This window comes from Drosophila persimilis, unplaced genomic scaffold (genome assembly GCF_003286085.1).
Source record: "Drosophila persimilis strain 14011-0111.01,24,50 unplaced genomic scaffold, DperRS2 tig00000520-arrow-pilon, whole genome shotgun sequence".
Classification (NCBI taxonomy): Eukaryota; Metazoa; Arthropoda; class Insecta; order Diptera; family Drosophilidae; genus Drosophila; species Drosophila persimilis.
The window spans coordinates 3,263,396-3,284,962 of NW_020825317.1; the positions used below are offsets into that span (position 1 = coordinate 3,263,396).

At 43.9% G+C, this 21,567-nt stretch overlaps 2 protein-coding genes across 4 annotated transcripts in view; both read right to left on the bottom strand.

The window, feature by feature from the left end:
- Positions 1–7,860: 7,860 nt before the first annotated feature.
- Positions 7,861–19,413, bottom strand: LOC6604604 (basement membrane-specific heparan sulfate proteoglycan core protein). 3 transcript variants are annotated; one of them, XM_026990239.1, is made up of 9 exons: positions 19,400–19,413; positions 19,158–19,332; positions 12,788–13,020; positions 12,450–12,722; positions 11,463–12,388; positions 10,652–11,397; positions 10,161–10,577; positions 9,953–10,100; positions 7,861–8,400 (listed from the first exon to the last, which is right to left on the bottom strand). In XM_026990239.1, exons 4-9 carry the CDS (start codon positions 12,699–12,701, stop codon positions 8,358–8,360), a joined length of 2,532 nt encoding a protein of 843 aa, XP_026846040.1. In that variant the 5' UTR covers positions 12,702–12,722; positions 12,788–13,020; positions 19,158–19,332; positions 19,400–19,413; the 3' UTR covers positions 7,861–8,357. The 3 variants fall into 3 exon arrangements, with proteins under 3 accessions (XP_026846040.1, XP_026846039.1, XP_026846042.1); XM_026990238.1 differs by lacking the exons at positions 19,158–19,332; positions 19,400–19,413 and adding an exon at positions 16,060–16,125 and having other exon boundaries at positions 7,862–8,400; XM_026990241.1 differs by lacking the exons at positions 19,158–19,332; positions 19,400–19,413 and adding an exon at positions 15,103–15,160 and having other exon boundaries at positions 7,862–8,400.
- LOC6596848 (basement membrane-specific heparan sulfate proteoglycan core protein) overlaps positions 19,150–21,567 on the bottom strand; it is an 85,042-nt gene continuing 82,624 nt past the window's right edge. Inside the window, exons 24-28 of the mRNA XM_026990148.1 lie at positions 20,705–20,882; positions 20,212–20,624; positions 19,703–20,144; positions 19,400–19,643; positions 19,150–19,332 (exon numbers count right to left, since the gene is read on the bottom strand). Coding sequence (XP_026845949.1) covers positions 19,150–19,332; positions 19,400–19,643; positions 19,703–20,144; positions 20,212–20,624; positions 20,705–20,882 — 1,460 coding nt within the window. The remainder of the gene's footprint in view (positions 19,333–19,399; positions 19,644–19,702; positions 20,145–20,211; positions 20,625–20,704; positions 20,883–21,567) is intronic.

Here is a 21,567-nt window from a genome sequence, read left to right on the forward strand (position 1 = left end):
CCACTCCCACTCCCTCCTTCCGCGCTTTGCTTGAGTGAGCAAATTGAGCCGCCAATTGAGCAGCAAAAAGAGACCGAGAAGCAGGAAGATCCGATACATTAACCCGTGCGAAGAAATAGAAGCAGAGAAAGGAAGCAGAACAAATTAAGAGCAAGGAAGCAATCCGAAGATTTGAATACCCTGCTATCCCTTTGAACGTCCAACACATCCCTCCCATTCGACGGATTGTTTTCCCTCAAAAATAACAATATGCGCTTATGTAGGTTTCGTTATGTACAAATATTTGTCATATGTACATATACCCATGCAAAAGCTGGAAAGATAGCGGAACACTCAGAAGAGATACAAAATCCCATATATTAACAGTTTCGCATGCGAATCGGGTGAAAAAGGTTATGTCCGTAGTCGAATGTGTGTGCCACGTTACAGTTACAGTTACATTTAGGATATTTGCCAATATATTCGCATCGCTCCCTCGTATGCGGCTAATCACTTCTTTGAAAGCATCAGCAGCAGCCCTGCAAGACTTTCAAAAAAAAAGAAACGAAAGCGAAGAAAAAACCCAACGGAGATGGATGCCTTTCTTTACCTACCCTTTCCACACACACTCAGATCTATGGATACGCTTCCAAAGAGTACCACAAATTTTTAATGAAGAAAGAGCTAAAACAAGAGTGTATAAATATTGCAGTATATTCCAGGACTAGGACGATCATAGTAGTGATTAACTCTGTTTTTGAAATATATAGATATTTATCTAAACTATTCAAGGCACGTCTTCTAACAGCGGTGATTAAAGTGAGATTAAGCCATATAGGATCATAGGATTCGTTTAAATTCAATAAAAAATTCTTAATTTTTCCTTATTTATTTCTCATACATAAAGCTACGTATGTCAGAAGAGTATCCAATGTGCGAATTTCTTTGTCTTTCTGTCTCTTTCTGTTTTTCCGTAGATCTGGCAAATGCTGCTTATCATGAACGTTGATCTATGACTTTGCGCGACTCTCCCCTTCAATCCGCTCTCCCACTCTACGCTCCATTCGGTGCGAGAGCTTGGAACGTTCGTTCGAACTCATTTTCTAATTGCCCCACGGTGGAATGGTGGAATGGTTGGATACGATGGTACACGAGCAGAGGAATGTCTATTCATTCGCAGTTCTCTGGCTCACTGGAGTCGTCCCCCTCCCACCGCCACCCCTCTCTCTCCTCCGTAAGCCATACTGGTATGTGTGTTTCGTTGGGATCTCGTTTCGTTTCGTTTTTTTTTTTCCTGTTTCCACGCAGGTTTAATTACCACGGAAGACTCGAAGACTCCGCAAAGAGAGCAGCAGAGCAGCCAAGGAAGAGAGAGGGGATCCGCAGATCGAATCGGAATTGGAATCTCGGTTTTAGCATTTGCATGGAGACCGACTGAAGCTCGACCGGACCCTCGTGAGCGAAGTGAGAGGTACAGTGGGACAGACAGACACAAAGACAGACGGGCAGACATACCGATCGTCTGCTATTTTAATTGAGTTCACAAATGTTCTGAACCGAGCCCCATTCACAGCTGGCGGCCCCCCTCCAACAACAACACATCTACCGATTTCTCCATCGCGCTGACAGCTACGTGCTGGGCCTGGGCCTGGGCCTGAACCCCATCTCTCCCCTGTCCATTCAGTAAGTGGAATTGAATGCCTAGTTGGTTAGTTAGTCGGAAATCAAGGCATTCGATTCTTCGATTATTCAATATTTTCACAGTGCTTGTGGGAAATTAATACATCATCAGGCCCCCAGGCACCCCTTAGGCACCCAGTGGGTACCGCGTACTATAACGTACCCCCATCTTCAGATTTATAATTAAAGCTGCCTCATACAGGTGTCTGTGTGTGTTTATAGAGAGATCAAAGAATTATTAATAAGCCGAAGTACTTTTCACGGCAAGATCTTTAGAAAATTATTCAATTATTCTCGAACGAATTCTGAAGTGTCCTTATGCATGCATACATATGTTCATTATTGTAGATTCCAGTTTCAAGATTTGAATTAGGGCACATTATGATCAAATATTCAAAGATGAGCTGTAATTCTCTTTCCGGAATCCCATTCAGAATGCTGATCCGGAATGAATCGTTTCGAATTGCTTTCAAAGACTTGACCTATCCTCAGATTCTCAGATACATATACATACATATGTATGTATGTAGCACCCGCACGCACAAGGAAATTTCCCATTTTCCTTTCCATTTTCACCTTCCCTTCCCTCTATCTGGCTGGTTTCTTTACAGTTCTGTGAACACTTGCCCAGAATCCTACCTAAGCCATTCCGTCTGTCGGTCTGTCTGTCGGTTCCTCCTCTACCTGTGTCAATGTCAAACTTCAGCGCTAAATTGTCGCTTATTAAATGTCTTTCGGGGCGACAGAGACGTAGACGGAGACGAGCGAGCCACTTTATCAAAGAGACAAAAGAAGCCGAGAAGAACAGAAGAGAAACTGAAATTCCACGTAGCAGAGCGTTGCGGCCCATTGTCGAAAATTATGACTTGTTTTGAGATTTGGGAGTGCAAATAGCTCACTTCCTGTCTGTCTCGCTCTCGCTCTCTGTCTCTGCCTCTCTGTCCCCCTACTGCTGTCCTGTCCTTCTTTTTCTCTTGTCTGTCTCTTGCGCAGACGCAAAAGCGCTCTGATTGCTGTCGTCGTTGCTTATGATTCCTCTTCTTCCTCCTCTTCCTCCATCTCTTCTTGTTGTTCTTGTTGTTGTCACTCTGCCCGCCGATGTCTGGCTGATAAGGAACGTACTGTTCGGAACGGTACGGTATGCGGGGAACATTTAACCTCTTTGTCTGCTCCTCCCCCTCCTTCGCTGCTGTTTCTGTTACTGATGTCGGCGGTGCGATAAGGCGGGGAGAGGGGAGATCTCTACGTGCTACCGACATGCAGCTCTTCCACTTCCACTCCAACTCTTATTTGGATTTATACGCAGGGCATGTTAAACAGGAGGTAAGGCAGGGCTTTAGTGAACAGAGAGAGAGTGCAGAGTGTCAGACACAAGAGAGTTTGATATATCCAGGGAATGTTAAAGACAAGGTCAGGCAGTGTTCTAATTATGCAGTGCATAAAGAGAGCCACATTTCCTTCTGATTAATAACCATGGAATCTACTCTCTTTCCAGGACTGGAAAGATAGTGAGAGAGGATCAAAGTGCGGAAAGTGTTGTCAGTGCGGAAAAGAGGCCGTGATCTACTACAGGTTATGTTAAGTAGAAAGTCAGGGGTGCCAAACACATACGGTAATCTCGAAAGAGCGATACTTTACCTCCTGCTTAATATATCATGGTTTTTCCAGGACTGTGACTGCTACCGGGGGGCGTGGCACCACCATTCATGCTGTGCGATCACATTACGTCGTAATGCGCTTCCGTTTTCTTCTGTCCGCTCCTCCCCTCACCCACCTACTTTCGGTACTAATGTGAGGCTGCGCAAAGGCGCCGCCACCGCCACCATTCATATTGATTTGGTAAGTCGGGGAGGACCAGTCCCAATCTTCATTCCGAACTCAGGCCAATCCAAATCCCAGCCTGCAATTACACTTCCGCCCAAGAAAGAAACAAGGAAAGACGTACACAAAAAACCGACAACGAAACGAAACTCGAAACCAACTTGCGATCTCCAGAGCTCTCCGCCATTCAGACTCTCTGTCTCTGTCTCTGAATCTAAGGCTCATTCACAGATCGAGAGCCCATTCCGTGGCCTATTCATTCATTCATGTTGATTGCCACCTTTGGGCAGCCCTGCCTCTCCATCAGCCTCTCCATCAGCCTCTCCAATCTCTCGGCCGCGCGCTGCCGTGGGGCAGCAGCAACAGACTCTTACTCTCTTGTGGCTTCAATGATTAGTCTGTGCTAATGAACAGGCGGCGGCAGCGGCTACCTAGCGCGCAAAAAAAAACACCAAACACCGAAGAAACCGAAAAAAGCGACTTAACGGAGACCCCAAGACGGCAGCAGCAGGGCAGCAAGCAAACAGAAATCAAATCCAATTTATGTTTTCAACATTAATCATAATTTTTTTTTGTTTTTTTTTGGGGCCCTCTATTCCGTGTAGCCGTAGCGTGAAATATTTTTATGCGCCGTTTTTACGGTTCCAAAGAGCAGAAAAACTCGAATTGGAATCGGAATTTGGAATCTGTGGGGGGAAAAACTCAATGGATCTTCCGCATGAGAAAAAGGTGTCAATGTCTAATTTTGTGATGCATTTTCTGTTTTCCTCATTATGAAAATTATAGAGTGGATCATCTGGGGGAGAACTGGATCAGTGGATCATTATTAATGGTGTGCGAGAGAATCGATACGATTGCTTTGGCCATGAGAAATCCCCACCAAAGAAAATTGAAAGATCTAAAGAAATGATTTCCAATTTCATATTTCTTATGTGGAGTAAATTCAAGATTAGTTTTAAGCATGTTTTTTATGGGAAAAATCAACCTGTATTCCTTGCTTAATTAACAGATCAGACATTTTGATATTTCTGTAGTTTTATCCCTGATGTCTTGGGTCATTCTAAGTACAGGTCATTTCATTTTAAGTCGGTAGCAGCACAACGGTGATGCCAGTTACGAGAAGAAACGAAGGATAGATCTGTTCTGTGGAGGAGAACCACTTGAAAAGCAATTTTTGTTGAAATTTATTTTCCATTTATTGCTTTATTTATTCTTCTACCTTTTTACCCGACAGTGTGTGGCCCTGGACACCGGTTTGGGCCCTGATTCTGATTCTAGTTCTGCGTTCTATCTGCTTATGCGATTAGTGAGGTCTAAAGGAGGAGCTCTCCCATAAGATGACGATACTGTCGATGAGGATTGAGGATGGGACTGCGACTGCCACGATGACGATGATGATGCTGCTCTTGCTCTCCTCTCGTTGTGTGTTTATTATTGTTTGGACCCAGAGACCTTTTTGTTTGTATGCATTTTCGATGAATAAAAAACGAAGACGACCACGAAGGGAATCTGGTCTCAATGGGCGCACAACAGCATCCATGGGTCGAGGCACAACAATCGAAAGTAATAATGAAATCCCATCAACAGGCAGTAAAGAGAATGAGAAGCAGGAACAACAAAAGAGATGCGAGATGCCCGGGGACAGGGACAGAGCCCTCTTCTGGCTAGTGCCCACCATTCTCCCATTCCCATTCTTATTTCCAATTCCTTTTTCGGTTTTGCAGCAGAATGAGAATGAAGGAACGACGGACGTCTCGGACGACACTTGCCTTGATTTTTATTATGGCTCTGGTCTCAGGGCTTTTCCTTCCCTTTACATTTTTCTGCCTTTTGATTTATTGTTAGCCGGAAAGAGCGAGCCATGTTCTGGCTCTATGGGATCTCTCTGGGAGTGCGATCTCGGGTCGGTTTCGGCTTTTTCAACTGAAATTTCAAGAAAAGGTAAGGTACGTGGTGTCACTCTCTCTCTTTCTGCATAAGAAATTCGTTGAATATTGGGATATGACGTTTATTCGGTGTACAAATTTATCATAAGCTAAGGAACATAATTCACTACGAATAAAACGAACACAGACCATTCGTCACAACCGATTCTAGTATTTTTGCAATCAATGAAATCAACTTACATATGTTGTATGTTCAAATAGCTTTCAAAAGTTTTTATTTTTTTGTAAAATTGATTGGAGGTATTGGAAGAATATTTGAATGTACTGACAATATTTTAGAAATTATCTGGTTTTTTTTAGTTAAATGGAAGAACGAATTAGAATGTGCTTACCTTCTGTCTGACATACCTTTCTAGATCTTATTCTTGTTGCCTGTTGCATACAAGAATGTGCGTGTCTCTCACCAAACAACTAGTTATGCTCTCTCTCTCTCTCTCTGTCTCTTTCTAGTTTCTATTCTTGTAGACAGTTCATTAGTGCCATCAACAAGTTGGGTGGGGGACATAAAGGATGATGGGACCTAACCCTACCCCATGCTTCCCACACACCCTAGTTACCGCACCAACAACAACTACAACAGCTGGGAGGCAGCTTTCCAATTGCAGGAGGAGGTTTGTGTCCCAGCTAAAGTCCGATGTGCAACATGCAACATACAACACTTGTTCGATGACCCAGAAAGTAACGGCGATTGACGACTGGTGGGGACAGTGGCCATTCGCCAAACTGGTGAGCCGCCCACCCAAAAAAGGACATAACCACATGACTGTCAATGCAGCGAGGAGGAGAAGGAGGGGATGGGGGATAGTTGTCAACTGGAATCGATCGATATGGCTCTGACATTTATGGACAGCGCTGACCAGATGAACTACTTTCAAGCTACTTGCAACGCGAATCAGGCAGTCAATATACCGTTAAAAAGACGCGACACTCACCTGTGCAATTGGAGAAGGGAGGCGGAGGCGGCCCGATTCCGAAGGGCAATCGTCGATTGAATCCGAGAATCCGCAGTCAAACGGTAAATATTTTGATTAGATTTTGATCACTTTTAAGGGCATTTTTGCCATTTTTTCCCACAGAAGACGAAAGACGACGAAGAAAGGCAACCCAAATACTCGTAAATAAAATAAACCTATTAAAGATTTTATGGCATTTTTAAAGCCTTTACAAAAACAGACACTGAACCGCAATTTGTTGTTTGTTTTTGGGTGTAAATTCGAATTTTATGTGGTTCTCTTGATCTATAGGCACATCCGCTGATCTGATGTTAGGAACTGAACGGATCCGATGATCTATAGGCGACCGATCGATTAGATTCACGCTGCTCTTCGGTGTCTCTTCTTTCTCCGTTTGTCGTTGGTTTATCGAATGAATGATGTGAATATAATTTATTGTTATTATATGTTTGGATTTGTTTTTGGGTTTTTTTTTGCCGGTTGCCGTTCTACGTGTTTGCCCGTTTTAAAAATAAACAATCTCTTGGCACACGCACTTTTTTCTCGCTCCACGATTTATTTTGAGAATTTTCTTTGATTTTTCACTATATTTGATCCCTCTATCTCTCTCTGGCCGAACTTGGATTCGTTACTGTTAATTGTATTAACAACAAACAAACAAAAAAGTAATAACAAAATAAAACTTGGCTCTGATGGGAAAACCAATTCACACTCACGGTAGCAGTAGGCTTTCGAAAGGGGATAAGCAAACACGATTTGGGAAGGCGCCAAAGCAAAAGCAGGTTTGCTCCACTCTTCTCTCGCACCCGACACGTCTGAACTGCTTGACGGCACGAAGTAGAGTGTGCGCCTCGGAGACGACCGAGGCGGCCAGCAGTCGGTCGGGTTGAGCATGTCCGAGTGCAGAGCCGAAGCGACGATTGGGAAGCTGCGCGCGCTTGCCTGCAGTGAGCGGAGTATCGATCGGGTCTGATCCTCCCACTGGTCGGATTCCTGTTTCCTGTTCCCCACCCCACGCCGTTCCACCACCCAACACGTGCCAAATTATTGTTGTTTTGATACCCTTTTGCAGTGGTATAATGAATTAGTGGAGGTGTTTGAAAAAAATGTATTATTTGCCCCTCTCTCCAGTACTCCAGGCAACCACGCCAAACACCTCTCGAAAAGAAAAACACATTTCTAATTATTGTGGATTTCGATTTTTAATAAACATATATGTTCTTTTATTTTTTTGTTTTGCCTGCTTATGCGCTCTTCCACTCCCACTGTGTGTTTCGTTCGTTTTTACATGCATCTGCACAGTGGGTGCTGCGGCACTATCATTATTCGGTATATGATATATGTATGTATGTATGATGGGGGCTGGCTGCATATTTATTTCACGAATTTCCAATTCCATTTTTTCATCGAATGTTAATTTAAAAACATTTTACACTGGGGTTTTACATAGGAAAAAAAAACATACTTCATCATAATAATAAAAAATATAAACTATCATTATAATAATTAAAATGCTTCTGCTATTGAGCATATCCTTTTTGTTGCTTATTGCCTGTTCTTTCGTTACTTTTGCAGCATTTTTTCAGTAGTTTTTCTGGATTTTCTGTTGGCTAGTATGCGGTTTTTTCTTTTTTGTAGAGTTAGTTAGGCCTTAAACTTTATATATTGTTGTTATTATTGTTTCTGTTTCTGTTTCGTTTCGGTTATCGTGTCGTCTCACTTCTTCATATGGCTGTTTTTTTTTGTGATATTTCATTCTTATCGTTTCCTTTCTGAAATATTTTACTTAGACTTAGGGATCGAAGAAGCAATCGTAGTTTTGAAGTTCGACACACGCAGAACATATCGTAATTGTTATTTTTTCTTCCGCGTACAAGTTTGTACGATATACAATATAAAAATTGGGGTTCCTTTTGTTTTTTAAATAATTAAAAAGCTAATTTCGGTTGCTGGTTTGCGTGTTGTGTGGGCGTATCGCCTAGACAACTGGCGGTTCGGTGCCTCCCAAGGATTCATCGTTACTAAAAGGCGAAAAAATCAAAGAAAAAATAATATAAAAATAAAGTAATTCAAAAGGAATATTAAGGTAATAATCAAATTAAAAACAACTATAAAAAATCGATAAATTGATAATAGAATGAAAAAGGAACAAGGGACTTTTTTAAAGTTAAAAATCTGTTTTCAACTTTTGTCGAAAAAAACCAAAAAGGAACGATAATTAATCAAGGGGGAGTTAACGAAAAGTGATATATGTATGATTAAAAAAGGAATAATTCGAGAGTAGCACGATAAATAATTGATTATTATCGAATTAGGGTTCTAAACACCCAGCAGCACACTCAGAGATCCTGTGACGAAAGGGGAGGTATTTGAGGATCGTTTAAACAGGGTAAAAGCCTTATCCACATGTCATTTCAAAATTATTCAATATTTTATCTTAATGTTCCTCTTGTAGGTAGGTTTGTATATTGCGTTTCAGCACTGTAGGTGTTATTTGGAATTGCGTCTTACAGTGCTGAAACGCATTGTATTTGTAGCAATACTCATTGCGCATGCTTTTTATTCTGTATATTATTTATAGCTATGGTCACAAAGCAGTTCCTAGTTCGACTATACTAAGTCCTAATTATCGGATTGGATAGTAGTTCATAGTAGTAGTATCCGTAATCGTGGTGTGTTGTATTTCCTATATATATGGCGTATGCCCTATAATATTTATGACTTCCTATCTATCTACCTGTTGCATAGTCTATATGATATATATTCCGTAATTCAGCGGTATATATTAAGATATAGTTTACGATTAGTAGCATTGTAGAGTGTGGTAGGTGTGTGTGCCCTGAGCTTGGCTGTAAGTCGGGGACAATCCAACTAGGAGGATTAGCTTTTCAACAATACTCGTACTGAATGTACATATGCATATTCCATTTGGTGCTAACTACATGTCTAAAAAAAACAAAAAAAAAAGTTCCATCGTATCCTCTAGGATTCTTCCTAGTCGCTTATCCGTTATCTATATGGTATTAAAGTTTACATATGTGGCTGATTTTTTATATACTTTGTATAATATAACATGATATTTTTTGTAATGATATGGCACGATAATTTCAATTGTAAAACTCTTCAGATAGTTTTTAGATATAAGGGTGGCACTCCCTACAGCAATAAACAATACACCATATCGATTACTGTTTCGACTACGGATTCGATTCTACTTTTTGGTCTACACTAAAACAGCTTTTTGTGGTTCGAAGCTTAGCTTGGGGCCGGCAGCAGACACAAAATGATAGTTGCCAGCGATAACGATAACACATATGAGTATTGATAGACATGCGCCGAATTCGATGGCAGCTGGCCTAGATTGGGCCGCGGATAGATGATGTGCACTGGCGGCGGCTGATCCAGCTCATCGAAGAAGCTCGGATCGCTGGTATCGAACTCGTGATAGACGAGGCTCGAGGGATTCCAAGCACTGAGTTTGGCGTATGTGGTATTTGTATTTATAGTTGTATTGTTAAGTTAATTGTAGTATCTTTACAGGATATTATTATGGGACAGGAGAAAACTACTTACACTGGACAGGTGTCCACATTGACGGCATTGACGCCGGCTTGGCCCAGATTGATCTGACCCACGGCATCACCCTCAACCACCACGATGCAGCCGACAAAGTTGTGCGTGTGACGTCCACCCGTGAATTGTGAAATATCCGGAATGCCACCTGGAATGGGATTGGGGAGAGTTGGTGGACCTTTAAGGATTACGGATTACGGCTTCTTACCTATGAACACATTGCCCGGCAGTTTCATCTCCTTCTTGCCGGTGGGTCGCGTCTCACCCGAATGCGATATGCGATCGACCTCAAGAATGGCCGTGTTTTCCACTCGCTTCACAAGCACAATATGCCGCTGGCCATCGTCCACGCGGGTGTCACTGTTCTTGATCACCGTCTCCTCACCGTTCAAACGCAGCGAGTACTCCACATAGCCATCAACAACGGCCAAGGCGATAAAGTCCTGACCCACATACTCTTCGCCAGCCACCTGTCCCCACCAGAGCAGCAGCCCATTCGGTTTGCTCGTGGAGAAGACCATGGCGGCAGAGGTGAACACCTGTTCCACGGCGGCATCAAATTGATTGCGATTGATTTCCAGGTAACCATGGCCTCGGAACGAGGCATTGAAGCCCACTTGGATGTCTGTTGATTGGGAAATAGAGATCAAAGATCAGAAATGGAGTACAGAATGATGGGTGGCTGATCTTCCAACTTACGTTCTTGGCAATGCTTGCCGCTGTAGCCCAAGGGGCAGGAGCAGAGCGCCTGGTTCTCCGCTTCGATGCAGCTGCCACCGTTCTCGCAGGGATCGCTGGCACACGGCGCCATGTTGTAGGGCTGCAGTTGCTCCTCCTGATTGCTGGTTGCATCTGGCAATGGAGCCGGTGGGTCCCCAGCGGGAGCCACTGGCACTTCGCTATCGCCGTCAGCCTCGCCGTCTCCGCCATCTCCGCCACCGATCTCATTGAGTTCGCCGCAATTCTGGATATTGGCCGCATCCTTGATGTCCGCCAATAGCTGAATGGAGCGCTGCGAGTCGTATAGCTTCGAAATGCACCCATCGAAGCCATCCGTGATGTTCACGTCTCGGTTGATCTTCACCGAGGCCCGATCATAGCCGCCCACATACAGAGGCGTCTTCAACGACAATGTGCGCGCCGTTCCCGAGGCCTTGGCTCGCTGTTCTTGGCCCTCGCCTACTCGCAGTATGCTTTCGCCCTGGCGCCGCAGCACTTCAATGCGCGTCCATCGGTGCAGGGGCAGGGGCTCCGCAGAGCGCACAACGACTGGACGCAGTCGTGCCGCCGTATTGATCAGCAGTTCTACATGGCCATCGCGCAGCACCAGCGCCAGATAGTCGCCGCTGGGGAGCTTGGACTCTGCCGCATAGAGGAGCACGGAGTCACGTAGGCTCGAGGGCCGCACGGACAAAGTGATGTTCACACGTGTGACACGGGGGGTTCTATAAATCAGAATGGAGTGTGCCATAAAGATTGATTCAGATTCCATAGCTGTCGGATTACTCACCCGTAGGCTGCATAGCTGTTCCGCTTAAAGTTGAGGCTCTGCTCGTTGAGGTGCTCGATGTACTGGCATCTGTCGCCGGTGCGGTTCAGGGGACATAAGCACTCCATGTCCAGGTCGGTGTTCTCGCAGCGTCCGGCTCCGCAAACGCCTGGGGTGCACTGGGTGCCGGAAACGGCACAGTTGCGGCCGGTCCAGCCCTGCTGGCAGACGCAGGAGTAGGCCACCTCCGTCTGGCTCTCCAGACAGATGCCGCCGTTGGAGCAGGGGTTTTGGGCACAGGGCTGGCAGCTAGTGATGCCCTCCTTGAACTTGGCCTCGCGCATTAGCTCGACGGTGCGGCTCTGCAGGGTCAGGCGGCTGATGCAGCCAACGAAGCCCGTCTGCTGGGTGACCGCGTCTGCGGGCAGCAGCTCCCAGCTGGGAACGCCACCGATGTACAGGTCTTCGATGAGATCCAGCGGTGGGACTTGCGATAGTGTGGGGAAGGCCACTGGGTGCTGTTCGTCCACCTGCATGTAACCATCCCGCCTGGAGCGGTGCACGCGCACCGTGTGCCACTCGTTCAGCTGCAGTGGCTCTTCGGCTCGAATGAGCATCGGCTTGCCACCGAAATCGAAGCGGAACTCCGCGTAGCGGTCCTTCAGCGAGAGGGCTATGTAGTCGCCAGTGCCACGCGTCTGTCCGTTGAATAGAAGCAGTCCGTCGTCGCCCTCCGGTCGGAAGGTGATCTCAAAGTTGAGCTTGAACGAGGAGTCCGGTAGCGTGGGGAAGCTCATATAGCTGCGCGGGGCCTGATGGAAGTGTGGAATGGCTCCGGTCACCACCAGTATGCTGGGATAATCCACGGACTCTCCATCTCCGTACAATGCCGTGCAGATGTAGGTACCAGCATCGTTGGCCTGCAGATCCTCCAGCGAGAGTTTTTCCTGAGAGAGAGGGAAAGAAAGTGTATCGAGATGGAGAGGGATGGGTGCTGGCTGGACTTACGCCTAGCAGGGATCGTCCTGGCTGGAGCTGTCCGTACTGTCGGGACCAGCGGTAGCTGGGCTGGCGGCTAGTATCCGCCCCGCACTGCAGCTTGGCATCGGCCCCCACCTTCGAGTGGACTATCTTGGAGCGCTTGAGTTCATGGGGCTGTTGTTCGATGGTCAGCTCGTAGCTGGTGGTATACAGATCGCCCTCATCCGTCCGGCATTTGCACACATATTGACCAGCATCGGCGACAGTCACATCAGTCATCACCAGGCGGTTGCCGACTTGCTGCAAGGGTTATTTATGGATTAGAATCTACAGAAAGATCAGAGATTCGTTGATGTGATGCTCACCTGAACGTTGGGGCTGAGGGGCTGGCTGTCGGCCCGCTCCCAAACCACATCCGTGTAGCTGTTGTCTGAAGAGTAGCACTCCACTTCGGTGGACTCACCCGCTCGCAGATTCGATGATTGTTGGTCCAGTTTTAGGCTGTAGTCCCGAGAACGGCCCGGCGTTGTGGCCGGTGGCAGGTAGGCGGGACGGTACGAAGCCGGCGGTGGCGTTGCTGGAACCACTGGAAGACCCGCTGCAACGTGCCCACGGAGACACACCAATACGAAGACAGCACAAGGACAAAGACAGCAACCAGATCGGAATCGGTCGATCGATCGGGTCGGCGCGTAACGTTCACAATTTCAGCGACAATTCACAAAAGGTGTGCAATGGTGCATGTATGTGTGTGTATACAGGTGTGTGTGTGTGTGTGAGTGTATTGGTGTATTTTTGTGTGTAATCGTTTAAAATGGATATAAGAATGGGTAAAAAATACACAGAGAGAGAGAGAGAGATAAAAAAGTTAGCAAAATTTATATGTCAAGAAAATGGCAGTTTAAACAGTAAAGTAGACAATAATTATCGAACGATAAATCAATATATATATATATATATATATAACTATATATCAATATATATAGTCCATGAGAATTATTTTTTGTTTGAGTAGTTTGCATTTTGTATATTTAATTATCGATTTCATTGCTTAAATTTCATACGCATGGATAGTTATCGATAATATTTAAATTAAACGATAACTGTTGCATAGCCACCAGACATACATACAAAATGAATAATGACCACAAACCTTCATGTGATCAATCACTTAACATATCAATCGATGGCATTGGTCGATCAAATTTTGATAAATATCGATAATATGTAAATGAAACGATTCCTATTCAATGACGATCAGATATGCATATGTACATATATCAATACTCATGGTATGAATGATCATGTCATTCGTCATTCGTTTAATCGATTTCTTAACACATCAAACGATAAAGTGTTGATAATTATTGATCATATGTATATAAATTGATCAATTTTCACAAACTATCAGACATATGCACATCGATTCTCATGGTATGAATGAGCATGGATTGTTCGATTAACCGTTCGATTCATATTGTACTTTGCTTTGTTTTAGTCGTTTTGTTTTTTTTTGGAATTTGGCTTCCTAGTTAGACAATACAGAGATATGGCTTACATATACATATACACATACATATGCATATACATATACATATACATATACATATACATATACATATACATATACATATACATATACATATACATATACATATGCATATACATAGTACATAGTATGCATATGCATATGCATATACGTAAGTATGTATAGAGAGAGAGAGCAACAGAGAAGGGACTAGGTGGAGTGTGGTGTGGTGATGGATACTACTATGTGTATAGAGAGAGCTACGATTACTCGAATACTGCTACGGATTGAATCACACAGAATACGATTACATATGTGGTTGGGTGGGAGGGCTTGGGTTACAGATGGGTAGATATCGATAGATATGTAAATTGAATGGTCGGATTGTTGATTATCGGAATACATTTTGATCGAATACTCAAACTATAATTTTGATTTGTTGTTTTGGTGGTTTCGTCACAAAACTACGAGGTACAGATACATACATACATATATAAAAATATTTCGTTAATTTTACAAATGTCCATTGCTTAACTATCGTTTATCGAATGTGTCTAATGTGTATGTTTGTGTGTGTGTATGACGTACTATTTACAATAATTTCGTAGTTCACGGGGTTATTAAGAAAGCTCTATTTGTATATTTTTTGGAGTGTGTGTATTGTTAGTAACAGTAACCCTTATCGGCCAGCCACATGCAAATTAATCGATGACAGCAAGACATAAGAATCGATTATGCTTAACCGATGTATACCACTTGTTAGGGCGAACTCGGAACCTTTTAGATGTTTGGTCTTCTTAAAAGCTGCAAACGTTTAAGTATTCTGCAATCGATTTGTTATCGATAGGTTTTTGTTATGTCTTAAGCCTCCAGAAACCCGTTGCGAGTGCGTGCCAGTTCTGCTTTTTTCTGCGTATTGTTGCTGTGGTGCTGTTGGGGGTCGGAGTTCAATCAGAATCTGAATCCGAATCCATGTCCAATCGTTGAGTTCAAGTTTTGTGCACCCACGAACAGAGAATTGTTAGATAGCCACAGGAAAGTCAGGGGATAGTCAGACGGGTATTGATAGATAAAGTAGCAGTAGTAGTAGAGGAAAAGGGGATGGGGAATTGGTAAAGATAAATATTGGCAGAAAATGAAGACTGGACCAACCGAAGCTTCTCCTCAAAATCAGATGACGCTTCTGCAGCCGTCGTTTTCCGATTAGATGATGTTGCTGTTCCCCGTCCATCTTCTGGCTTTTCTTCCAGCGCTTAAGGCTGCCCGATCCCGATCCAGATCCTGAGTTCGATGACGACTTCCCTGTCTTGCCGGCAGTTGCTATGCAGTTGAACTCGTCCGAGTGGTCCAGGCAGTCGTAGATGCCATCGCACACCATGCCCGTCTTGATGCAGGTGTGCGGATGCGAGACGCATTTGAAGTCGCTCGGCTGACACGCGTACGAGATGATGGGGGGACGGATGGTGCCGCCAGGAGCTAGCGGCTTGATGGATGACCCCTTGTTGCTCTTGAAGTCTATGATGGCGCGGTATTTTTGCATTTTTTTGATTTTGATCGATATTTATCGATTTTATTTTGTTTGTATTTGTGGTATTTTCCAATTTAAAATGCATGGAAATAAACGATTAGAAATGTATGCAGCCGCCTCGAAGCCCATGGATGTTAGTAGGCACCGACTCGCACCGATCATATATGTATTTAGGAGTACGCCCACTATCCTACGAACTAGAAGGTAGGTACTACATTTATCGTAAGCCATGCATGCTCTAAATTGTTATCGGCCATCGACCAGGGATGGGTGTGATCGGCTATCGCTATCGAACTACTCGTAAGTGCTGGGGAAGTATCTTCAAACGATTGTTTGTTTGGTATTACTTTTTTTTTTATAAAACTTCTATGGCTCTAAGGTTAGGCAGTATGTAATACAGATTGATAGATCATTTTGGATTAATAATACAATACAAATTAAAATAAAACAAACAGAAAAATAAAAAAAATAAGAGGCGAACAAAATATAACAAGTAAAAATAAAAAATACAAAAATAATAATGGAGGACTGTTCTTTTTTCATAGATTAGATTTGATTGGGCGGCAGTAGCGGTAACACACCTGCAGCACATATATAGAAAACCACGCAGGGCATGTCTTTCACACTCTGCCCGACCTTGTATTGATATGGGGCTCCTATGGGTTGTAGAGTTGTAGTAGTTGATTGATAGGTACGATTGATTGTTGCAGTTGCATGCCATACCATAAGATTTGTTTGTGTTTTGTTTGTGTGTGTTTTGTTTCAGAGGATCAGCAAAAGCGCACATATCATATATCATAAAGATCATTTTAGGTCAAAGGTAAATGTGAGAGTATTTTTTTTTTTTAGCAAGCGCACATGTGGAAAGTGGGAGAGAGAGAGAGAAAAAGCGTGTGTGAGAGAGAGAGAAAGAGAAATAAATATGAAATTAATAAAAAGTGTTCCATTTGTTGCCCGACGACATTCAAGAGATCTTCTACGCTAATGAATACTTGTATTTATCTTTGCCCTGCATTCAAAATACTTCTTATTTTCTCTGGTTGTTTGACTGATTTGATCTAAACTCATGACAATAAAACTTTGGTGATATTAGTCGATATTATTTACAATTGATTTTTTGTGCTTTTTCGATTTCGATTTTTATCGTAATTTTTTTATATATTGTTTTGTTTCTTTTGGTTGTGCAGGTGCAACTTCTGTGAGGATAGGAAGAGATTAGAAAATAAGGAGAGAGCGAAGGTCTAATGGATAGATAGAACCAAAGATTAAAGAACGCATAGATGACGTATATTTTTCCGACTCATTCATTTGGATATGCGGAATGGCAAAACCATGATATCTAACGAAGAGAATGAGAGCGTAAGCCGTTCATGAGCCATCTGAAAACGTGTGCACATGGCACATCTCGAACGTCTTCCCATGACATAGTTGTCTTGGCCCGACAACCAAGGAATTCAGTATATTCCTATCACTATTGGAACCCGTCCTAAAAATTTGTTCCTTTTATGAGATACATCATCTATATGATCAATAACCTTTGATAGAACATAGAGAAAGAGAGAGAGAGAGAGAGTTGTTTATACATGGATTGAGAGAAATGAAGATAAGGCGATAAAGATTGGGAAAAATAAGGGGAAAAAAGAAAAAGATATATAGTGTGTGCAGTGCTTATATTTTTGATCATTTACAGTACCTATTCCTTGATTCACACATACATAAATTAATACACAAAAAACACAAACAAACAAATGACCACCGATAAACCACTAGAAAACTATAGTATATTACGGTAAAGAAAGAGAGACCATCACCAAGGGGGCCACAGGACATCCAAAGTGAAAGTAACATCCGATGATACAACCGACACCAAATAACAGATTCAAATATTAATAAAGCAGAAATAAACGTCTAGCCCCGGTACTCCGAGGCTTCAAGAGCCCATGCAGACCTGTCCAGTAGTTTCCATGGTTAATTGGAGTCTTATGTTCTTCTATTGAAAATAAGTTGCCGTAGACGGGTGTTGGCCAAAGAAAGATCGAATGAGATCGAAGCTTATGGGAATTAATTTTGTGACAATTCATGGAATGGAAGTTCTATCCTGTCCTTGTGGATTGTCTGCAAGGGTGAAATTCCCTGTTTATATTGTTTGGGTCCCCAAGGAGAAACGCAGACCAACTAAGGGGCGGAGGAGCTGTTGATTGAAATCTGTTCGTACAGGTTATGTACATATATGTATCTATATGTCTATGTATAATCCAAAAGATAATCATGGACGGACAATATGAGTACTTATATATGTATGTATAGTATAACCTTTGGCAAGGGCCTCTGCAAGGGCGTTGAATGGGTGAAATAAAAATAATATGTTACAAGTTTTTGTTTTTTGTTGGTTTGCTTCACACAATTTCTGCTGTGCAAGTAGTTATATTTTTTTGTATGTTAATATTATGTTTTTATTTCGCATTATTTAGTGGGGAGTTTGTGTTGGCTTAAGAGTAATGGTATCGTATTAGAAGTTGTGTTTTCTTGGCAGCCATTCTGGTAAGCTTAAGATTTATCAAGTTGTAAGAGTGTGTGTGTGTACATAGATTGGCAGATTTTGGCAGAACTTAATATTAGTTGTGTTTCAAACAAAAACAATTTGGAATATTTCAGAATTAAAATATCGGCTTTGCATGCAGTGAGCGCCAATATCCGTATGGCTCCATCACCAGAGAAAGAGAGAGATAGTGTGTGGGGGAGGGACTATCGTTTTATATGTGTTGTATTTGTAATGATTGACTGACTGATTGATTGAGTGGTTCTGATTTTGATTTGATTTGGTTTGATTTGTTATATACAGAGTGTGCCCTTGGTACCTCTCCCAATTTTTGCGTATTTACAGAGTGTGTTCGTTTACCGCTTTGCTTTGGGTACTCTTTCAATTGTTTTTTAATGTTTACGTTTAACATATACGATTACATTGATGGGTAGGTTTTATAGAATATATATATAGTATTTACGAGAGAGTATTTTTATGGGGGAGAGAATTAGTAAAATCAGCGAACGAAAATCAAACCTGCTCAAACGCCCACAAAGCCTAACATTCTTAAGATTAACTTCTTCTTCATCATCTGATCTTTTGATTCCATTTTATGAATAATTTCGTTTTCGTTTTTTTTTTCGGATTTTCTTCTTATTCTCTTCGATATCGGATTGGATTTATGTTGAAAGTCTGAATGAGTCTATTACAATGCGAATACAACTGCAATTTGGGTTCCAATTGTTACAGACCTCTAATCTATAGATAGATTTTATATAGTGTTTTATCGGAGTAATCCCACTGGCTAGTGTTTATAGGGGCGTTTGGGGGGGGGGGGGGGGGGGGAAGCGCGGGCTGTATGGTAGGGTGGGTGTGAGAGTGTGTGATTGTTTGTGTGTGGGTGAGAGACAGAGAGAGATATAAGAGATATTTGCTGGCTGTCTAATCGCATTTGTCGGACAGGACATCTGACTCTGGCTGTATGTGAGTGGGCCTCCGGCTCGAGGGGAGGGTGGCATGGCGTGGGCTGCTCCGTATCCCCATGGCTCTGACTCACGGTTCAGCCGGAACAAAACCCGACCGACCCACCGCCCAGTTTCGGAGTCCCGAGTCCCGTATCCGACCCAACAGTGGGCACCCCAGGGGGCGATTACTCACGGTGTACTTGCAAATCGACGGCGGTGGCAGGCAGACGCTGCCCACTCGCATGATCGTAAACGTCGCAGATGTAGCGACCCGCATCCTGAGGCCGGAGCGTGGTCAGCACGAGGACCTGACTGTCACGACGGGCGCCATTCGGTAAGGGGCGGCCATCCTGGCGATACCATTCAAACTGCAACGGAAATGGGTGGGATCAATGTGGGGTGGATCCATGTGGTGTATCACTGTGGATCCCTTACCTGAAGGTTGCCGCGCTCTTCCCCGTGTACGGTGGCGCTGCAGCGCAACTGGATGTTTTCGCCCTCGCGACGCTGATGCACCTCGGATTGTGGCACCTGCTCATATTCGGTCGGTGGATTGACCACCACCTGGGCGGTCTTGGTGGTGTTGCCATAGTAATTGGTAGCCGTGCAGCGATAGCCGCCGGCATCGGCAGGTGCGATCGACATGAAGCGCAGCATTTGGCCATCGATGCGCACAGAACTAATGAAAAAGATAAGGGATATTGATATTCCCCTATGGCTCTTTCGGGAGACACTTACTCTGACAGTGGTCGGTTATTGTCGGTGGCCCAGTGCACATCTTCTGGCTGGGCATTGGTCACTTCGCAATAGATCTCCACATTCTCGCCAGCATCGACACGCAGTGGAATCTTAGGCTGGAAGGTGATCTGTGGCAGCGGCAGCAGCACCAGTTCCCTTACCACATACGTAACCACATCATTGTTATCGTACGCATTGCATCGGTACTGGCCGAGGTTCTGCTCATGCACATATATGATCACTAGGCTATTGCGCTCGGTGTAGGCATTCGAGGGCAGGGGGCGGCCATCGACACGCACCCAACGTGTGACATAGGGGCCAAGGTCGCATGTGAGGGTCACATTCTCGCCGATGTTGGTGCGTAAGCGTTGGGGCTGCCCTGTTCGGGCTGGTGGCGGTGGGTAGTCGGTTTGGTAGGGTCCATGATCCACATCGCCATCATCTAAGGAAGAGGTAGATATTTTGCTGATAAGAATCTTCTTTCCAAGTCTCATTTCATAATCTCTTACTATCACTGATGTCTCCGCGTTTCGGCTGAATATCCACTCGAACGCTGCGCTCGTCATTGCCGGCCTCATTGACGCCCGAGCAGGTGTAGATGCCAGCATCAGAGAGGCTGACGCGATAGATCTTCAGGTAGGCCGTATTGCTCACAAGATCACGATTCACGCCTAGACTGGTCTCTGTCTCGGGCTCTTGGCCCTTGGGGCTCCACTGGACACTGGGATTGGGATAGCCACTGGCTATGCACTCCAAATTCAGTTCGTCGCCGTCGGTAAGACGTATGATCTGTTGGTCGGGCTTAATGACAACCAATGGGGCCTCCACCACGCGCAGTGAGGCCGTACCAGAGGCCTTGCCGACCTGATTCTCGGCCCTGCACTCGTATGCCCCGGCATCGGCAATTTGAATGTCATCAATGCTGTTGGATTGGATCGAAGGAAGAAGATAAAATATAAATGATGAAGGCTTATTCGCGGAGGAGGAGGTGTCTCAACTCACACAACATAGCCGCGTCCCATCTCCTTGTGGCGCGGCGAGAGCGGTGTGCCATCGACGCGGACCCACTGCACTTGGGGCTCTGGTATGCCATTGGCACGACAATAGAGCGACGCCTGGGAGCCGACCGAGTGGGTCTGCAGGGATGGTGACTCGATCTTAACGCTCGGCCGCTCCCGGGCTGCAAACAAGTAAATGATGGTGGTTGCACCGATTAGTATTAGGATCAGACTGTGTGGACCTGTCTTATTACCAACTCCACTCTTGTGCACTTGCATGTCGAAATCACATTAGTTTATAATTGTATTTCAAATAATAATAATCATAAGGTTAAGGGAAAATTTGGGGGGCAGAAGACAAAGATAGGATGAGACAGAGCAAAGGAAATTGTTAGCTCGAGAATGCTAAGACCTCTGCGGTTTAGTATATTATATATTCCAGGAGAACAGATCAAGGGTCAAAGATCACGGGTATCCCGGTGCTGATAATGGATAATGGAGCTCTGAATGCAATCATGTATGCCTTATTTCTTAAATTACCTATACAGTGGATAGGTACGAACGCGAATGAATTTGAATGAATTTGTGTGCATTTCTAATCAAATTTAAAAAACCGCAATTGTGTACTTTGCGTCCTTTCATAATTTTTTCTCTGCCTTTGCTATACCGGTATCCAACACGTTTAATGAGTAGTAAAAAAAATTGGATGACTTATAATAAACATTTGTATGAATCTTTTTACCTTAAGCTTCAATTCTATAGTGGAATTAGTTCTCAACGAAATAAGCTACTAATCTTTTATTTGTATAAATAATTTCAAGGGTACAAACTCGTACATATTCTTGTATTCGCATTTTTAGAACAAGG

Bases quoted from the DNA above. Each gene is read 5' to 3' on its own strand.
- LOC6604604 (XM_026990238.1), bottom strand. From the start codon at position 16,093: ATGCCCTGCGTGGTTTTCTATATATGTGCTGCAG. The intron at 11,398-11,462 runs GTGAGTAATCCG...TCTGATTTATAG, and splicing joins AACAGCTATGCAGCCTACGG to AACCCCCCGTGTCACACGTG. The intron at 10,578-10,651 runs GTAAGTTGGAAG...CCCAATCAACAG, and splicing joins CGGCAAGCATTGCCAAGAAC to ACATCCAAGTGGGCTTCAAT.